The 6,741-nt window shown below is 38.9% G+C and overlaps 1 protein-coding gene across 3 annotated transcripts; it reads right to left on the bottom strand.

Annotated features, from left to right (window-relative positions):
- Positions 1-255: 255 nt before the first annotated feature.
- Positions 256-3,682, bottom strand: LOC118936720 (cell wall protein DAN4-like). Of its 3 annotated transcripts, XM_036933489.1 has the most exons (7): positions 3,520-3,682; positions 2,607-2,670; positions 1,857-2,519; positions 1,624-1,808; positions 1,468-1,532; positions 1,175-1,320; positions 256-1,063 (listed from the first exon to the last, which is right to left on the bottom strand). In XM_036933489.1, exons 2-7 carry the CDS (start codon positions 2,644-2,646, stop codon positions 990-992), a joined length of 1,173 nt encoding a protein of 390 aa, XP_036789384.1. In that variant the 5' UTR covers positions 2,647-2,670; positions 3,520-3,682; the 3' UTR covers positions 256-989. The 3 variants fall into 3 exon arrangements, with proteins under 3 accessions (XP_036789384.1, XP_036789383.1, XP_036789385.1); XM_036933488.1 differs by having other exon boundaries at positions 1,624-2,519; positions 3,519-3,680; XM_036933490.1 differs by having other exon boundaries at positions 1,624-2,519; positions 2,611-2,670; positions 3,519-3,670.
- Positions 3,683-6,741: the final 3,059 nt, after the last annotated feature.

The raw sequence follows: 6,741 nt of genomic DNA, 5'->3' as shown, positions 1-6,741 counted from the left end.
CCTGAATGCTCTGAGAGGGAAACACTCTGACTTTACAAACGGATAATCTGACAACACTCTTAATTTATGAAAGCCCAGAGCGCACTCTGAGAGCCGTCTGGCACTCCAGAGTCAATTTACTAACGCACCCGAAATTGGATGAACCTGAGCTCCATTTGGAGTGTCATAGCAAAGGAGTGTGAATACTTATGTGAACCTCTGCATTTCATTTTCAATACACTTCTAAAAACATGTTTTCACTTTGTCGTTATGGGGTTTTGTGTGTAGGTGGGTGAGATAATTTTTTATTTCATCCATTTTGAAAAACACAACAATGTGGAATAAGTCAAAAGGTATGAATACTTTCTGAAGGCCCTGTAGCATGCCATGAACGTTTTTGTGCTTGGGTCTTTATGTTTCCCAACTTTTATTGATGTCACAAATACCCAGCCCAAGACTGATTTGTGGTGACATATTATAGCCACAATCTAAAATGTTCATTAATTAAAAAAATAATAATAATAATATTGATGAATTTAGACATACCTGTCTGAACCTTATCATGACCATTGTCTATGTCTTTGTTCCATTGTAAACAAAGAATGTCCTGTTTAGCTTAAACCCTTTCAGTTCATTCATTTTGAACTTTGGTAACTCAAGAGGGATGTGAATGTCTTTTCATTTAATTTCTTAATTAGTACAGCGAAGCTAATGAAACCAGCGTTTCCTTCATTCATTCACAACATGGGTCATGCTGAATTCTAAAACAATATTGCATATCAACAAATGTTAAAAATCAAGGCAGTGCAGTAAGTAGAAGGAAAGCTACCCATATTCAGATTTTTACATTATCCTCAAGGTGTTCAATATTGTCATGTTCTCCATAGCAATTCATCTTTACAATGTACATATTTGGATAATTAATACGAATGAATGCTATACACTTCTATTAAAAACTGTGATATAATTGGATTGACTGGCAAGTTGCGCTGCCGCTGTGGTCATCAGTCTCAATAGTAGTGAAGCAGGTGTGACAATACAACCAGAAAGATTGTGAGTAGACTTGAAGCTGTGGTTGGTGTCCCTGTAAGAACACAGAAGTTAACTCATAAAAATGAACCCAACATAGAGTGCCATGTGTGAATGTTGAGAGTGACGACAATGACACGATTCGGCAATGATGCATTTTTCTTACCTGCAGTAATGGAGGTTGCATCAACATTGAGGATGGTGTTGTCCTGATACACAGCGTCAATAAATTCTTGCCTTACGGTCGATGCACTGGGAACCACTGTCGAGTTCTTGAAAATAAGGGCCAATTTGGCAATAATTGAGCCATTCCTGTAAACAAAGAAATAAATACTTATTTTGTTTTTCTTTTCAGGGCAGTGTTCTTTATGTGTTATGTGTTATTCAAACTTATTTGTAGATAGTTGTATTTGAATGAAGACATTCATAGACTTACAGAAAACAATTATTGTTACTTACGTGAACTGAATAACCCTACACCTTAAGTATGTTAAAGGGTGAACCTTTTTGTAAACACGACCCACCTGTGGGGAAAAATGTATTAGTGTCAATAATTTCAATCAGTAATTAAAGCAGGGAAGTCAGTGTCATGGTGTTGAAAGATACGCTGATTACCTCTTTGGTAACATTTGCTGCAAGTTCCTGATATGCTGATGTGGAAGAGTCAGAATACTCATTGAGGAATGCACGGATCATTCTGAATCCTAATCCCACTGACCCCTCGTTCGCTGTCGGTGCTGCTGTTGAGTCTGTGGTTGTGGTGGCTGTGGTGGTTATGGGTGGAATAGGAGTTGTTTGTGCGACTGTGGTTGAAGTGGGTGCAGTTGTATTTGTTGCCGCAGAAGCTGTGGTTGTCTTAAGAGGAGCTGTGGTTGTTGTAACGCTAGCTGTGGTTGTGGTTGGAGAAGACGTAGTTGTGGCAGAAGCTGTGGTTGTAGTTGATGCAGCTTTGGTTGTTGTTACAGCAGCTGTGGTTGTAGTCGAAGCTCCTGTGGTTGTTGTGACCACAATTGTGCTAGTCATCGTGCCAGCTGTGGTGGTTGCGGGGGGAGCTGGGGTTGTTGTAACGCTAGCTGTGGTTGTAGTTGGAGAAGACGCAGTTGTAGCAGCTTTGGTTGTTGTGACCACAATTGGGCTAGTCGTCGTGCCAGCTGTGGTGGTCGGGGGGGGAGCTGGGGTTGTTGTAACGCTAGCTGTGGTTGTAGTTGGAGAAGACGTAGTTGTAGCAGAAGCTGTGGTTGTAGTTGATGCAGCTTTGGTTGTTGTGACCACAATTGGGCTAGTCGTCGTGCCAGCTGTGGTGGTTGCGGGGGGAGCTGGGGTTGTTGTAACGCTAGCTGTGGTTGTAGTTGGAGAAGACGTAGTTGTAGCAGAAGCTGTGGTTGTAGTTGATGCAGCTTTGGTTGTTGTGACCACAATTGTGCTAGTCGTCATGCCAGCTGTGGTGGTCGCGGGGGGAGCTGTGGTTGTTGCGGGGGCTTTAGTTGTTGGGATTTGGGCATTCCCTGATGCTGTTGCAAATTAAAAAGCATAGATTTTAGAATATCTTTTAGAATTTCATAATGATCTACAATTTAAAGACTAGAGAATGAACTTACCTATAATCAGAAGAAGGACTATGAGAATTTTCCCGTTCATTTTTGAAACAGTTTTCTTTTTAGTCTGTAGTCACAGAGAGATGGGCACACAAGATTAATGTAAAGATAAAAGACAAATAGTTACAAACAGAATGACATTGACAAACGTAAAATCAATTGGAATGTTGTGGAAAGAGATCACGAATGGTAAATGTACGTCAGACTTTTTGTCTGATTTTGTCCCTGTTTTTGTACAGTATTGTTGCATAGGTTGAATATTTGACTAATTCACAGTTGTATTTTAAAAGTTATTTATTAATATTTTGACCACTATTTATTCATACAGGAAGTCCCATGAAGATCAGAAGGCATCTATTTTGATGGAGACTTGGCATATATGGCAGCTCAATAAAAAAATGGATATGCAGTACAGTGCATGTGTTTGTGTAAAAACTGTAAATGTATAGATTTCCTGCCAAATTTGCAAATTTACAAATGAGAATGGTATCTTAAGATGTACTGTTTTTACACATTCACCACAACGCATGCACAGCAAAAACATTAATATCAGTGACAACACTTACCACCGTCACATTAAAACAAATGTAGCCATTAAGAGTGAAAACAGTTGCACACAAGCCGGCAACAATTGCCTTGAATTCGTCTATCAGGTCAAAGCATTGCAGTTTTAAGGAGTTCTTGAAATTATTCCAGGACCAAGGTAAAAAGTTCTGGTACCTGGATTAAGAACTTCACTTGAGATGATAAGAACATGGTTGACTGAGTTCAAGGAACAGAGTTAGAGAGGAAGTTGACCAGTTATTGCCTTGTCAATGAAGATTGTTCTGACAAAATGGCACTTTTACGAACACAAACTAAAACTCTGATCATAATGAAAAGACACGTAACACAATAATTGAAAACCACACTTACCCCCCCCAAAAAATGTATGGGTTATGGATGTTTTTTACAGCACTCCTTTACTGTCCTTGCTGTTCAGCGATTCTTTTCAGTTGTAACGTTGTAGCTGAAATCCTCTGAAAGCTCAGTACTCTTCCAATGGTGCACCTCCAAACTCTACTTAGCTCCTTCACCGCTGAAGCCTTTATAGCTTAGAGAACAACCTCGATGACATCATTAGGATGAATGTTGAGGTGCAAAGGAAAATGTTTGTTCACGACAGCACGTTGGAAAAGGGTGTGTTGAGGTGTGTCCTGTACTATTATCTTTTGAAGAAGAGTGAATGAGCTCTCTCCCATGCCATGACTGAATTCCTCATCTAGCCGTACACGGAGACACATACCTGGACCTGTTAGATGTTGCAATTGTAATGGGTTGTAATACATAATGTAATGTACTCGATTACATCATGATTGTGATAAATGTATTGTGTTTTCATGAGTCTGAGTTTCCCAAGGAAATGCCAGAACCACAAACATACAAGATTATTTTGCCAATGGCACACACACATATGTATGTGCAAACATGTGCACACAGCCATTGATGACACACAGAATATGCACGTCTACAAACCACATACTTGATCAAGTATACAAAGGCTATCATTATCATGATCTAAGAACAGCTGTGTTATACAAAGGTGAATATGAACTAGAGATGGGCATTTAAATGGAAAATCTATATGAATATCAGTTGCAGTTCTTTCTGATATGATATTGATATGTACAGTTGAAGTTCGGAAGTTTATATACACCTTTTTCAAACACATTTCAATTCAGTTTTTCACAATTCCTGACATTTAATCCTAATACAAATTCTCTGTTTTAGGTCAGTTAGGATCACCACTTTATTTTAAGAATGTGAAATGTCAGAATAATAGTAGAGAGAATTATTTATTTAAGCTTTTATTTCTTTCAAACCGTAGTCTGGCTTTTTTTATGGCGGTTTTGGAGCAGTAGCTTTTCCCTTGCTGAGTGGCATTTCATGCTATGTCGATATATGACTTGTTTTACTGTGGATATAGATACCTTTGTACCTGTTTCCTCCAGCATCTTCACAAGATGCTTTGCTGTTGTTCTGGGATTGATTTGCACTTTTCGCACCAAAGTACATTAATCTCTTGGAGACAGAACGCGTCTCCTTCCTGAACGATATGACGGCTGCGTGGTCCCATGGTGTTTATACTTGCGTACTATTGTTTGTACAGATGAACATGGCACCTTCAGGCGTTTGGAAATTGCTCCCAAGGATGAACCAGACATGTGGAGGTCTACAATTTATTTTCTGAGGTCTTGGCTGATCCACAGGTACACCTCCAACTGACTCAGATTATGTCAATTAGCCTATCAGAAGCTTCCAAAGCCATGTCATAATTTTGTGGGATTTTCCAAGCTGTTTAAAGGCACAGTCAACTTAGTGTATGTAAACTTCTGACTCCCTGGAATTGTGATACAGTGAATTATACGTGAAATAATCTGTTTATAAACAATTGTTGGAAAAATTACTGTGTCATGCACAAAGTAGATGTCCTAACCGACTTGCCAAAACAATAGTTTGTTAACAAGAAATTTGTGGAGTGGTTGAAATGTGAGTTTTAATGACTCCAACCTATAAACAATTGTTGGAAAAATTACTTGTGTCATGCACAAAGGTAATGAATGTCCTATCCGACTTGCCAAAACTATAGTTTGTTAACAAGAAATTTGTGGAGTGGTTGAAAAAGGAGTTTTAATGACTTCCGACTTCAACTGTATATATAAAGCGCATTCGGAAAGTATTCAGACCCCACATTTTGTTATGTTATAGCCTTATTCAAAAAAAGAATCCCTCATCAATCTACACACAATAACCCATAATGACAAAGTAACCCATAATGCACAATAACCCATAATGCACAAAGTAGATATTATTTAATTTAATTAACAAAGTCAATCAATTTCCCTGTGTGAAAAAGTAATTGTCCCCTTACACTAAACAACTGTTTGTGCCACCTTTAGCTGCAATGACTGCAAAGCATCCCCAAACCATCACACCACCACCACCTTGCTTGACCACTGGTATGAGGTGCTTACTATGGAATGCAGTATTTGGTTTCCACCAGGCAAAAAGTTGACTCAAGTTTGCCAAAAAGCATCTGGAAGCACCTTGGTGATCATCAAGACTCTTGGAAGAATATTCTACGGACAGATGATTCAAAAGTACAACTTTTTGGATGACATGGGTCTCCATTATGCCTGGTGAAAACCAAACACTGCATTCCACATTAAGAACCAAACAGTGAAGCATGGTGGTGGTGGTGTGATGGTTTGGGGATGCTTTGCTGCCTCGGGACCTGGACGACTTGCCTTAATGGAAGGAACCATGAATTCTGCTGGGTCTCAGAGAATTATACAGGAGACCTAATCCCAATTGCGATGTTGTGGCAGGACTTGAAATGAGCAGTTCATACTTGAAAACCCACAAATGTCGCTAAGTTACAGAAGTTCTGCATGGAAGAGTGTTCCAAAATTCCTCCACAGCGATGTGAGAGACTGATCAACAACTACAGGAAACATTTGGTTGGAGTCATTGCACAACCAGTTATTGAGTGTAAGGGGGCAAATATTTTTTTTCACACAGAGGCATGGGGTGTTGCATAACTTTGTTCATGACATTTTATAAAATAAGTATGTAATTGTGGTGTTATTTGTTCACTCAGGTTCCCTTTATCTAATATTAGGTTTTGGTTGAAGATCAGATAACATTCAATATCAAAAATATGAAAATGTAGAGAAAATTAGAAAAGGGGCAAATATTTTTTCACGGCACTGTATATTGGTTTCATAAAAAACATTGTAACTGTATGAATACATTTTTCTGTTCATTTTTCTGTTCAGTAAACTGGTTGCTGATTGCCCTTGGGGCCAAGCTTTAACACAATGGGAAGCCCATAAACCAATGATGGCGCATCAGTTAAATATGTTAAGTAGGGCGGCGCAGAATGGGCCCATTATCATCCGGTTTAGGGGAGGGTTTGGCCAGGGTAGGCCGTGATTGTAAACGGACTTGCATAGTTAAAAAAAAGGTTAATTCAAATAGAAAAAATAATGTATTGTGTTCCAACAGCACTTATGTCATATTTTTTAAAACCTTTATTTAGTGTTGTTCAGGGGCAGAATGACAGCTTTTTACCTTGTCAGCTCAGGGATTCAATCTA

The sequence above is a fragment of the Oncorhynchus mykiss genome, chromosome 10, assembly GCF_013265735.2.
Source record: "Oncorhynchus mykiss isolate Arlee chromosome 10, USDA_OmykA_1.1, whole genome shotgun sequence".
NCBI classification, from domain to species: domain Eukaryota; kingdom Metazoa; phylum Chordata; class Actinopteri; order Salmoniformes; family Salmonidae; genus Oncorhynchus; species Oncorhynchus mykiss.
The sequence above is the reverse complement of the archived record's forward strand: the minus strand, read 5'-3'. Positions and strand labels throughout refer to the sequence as shown.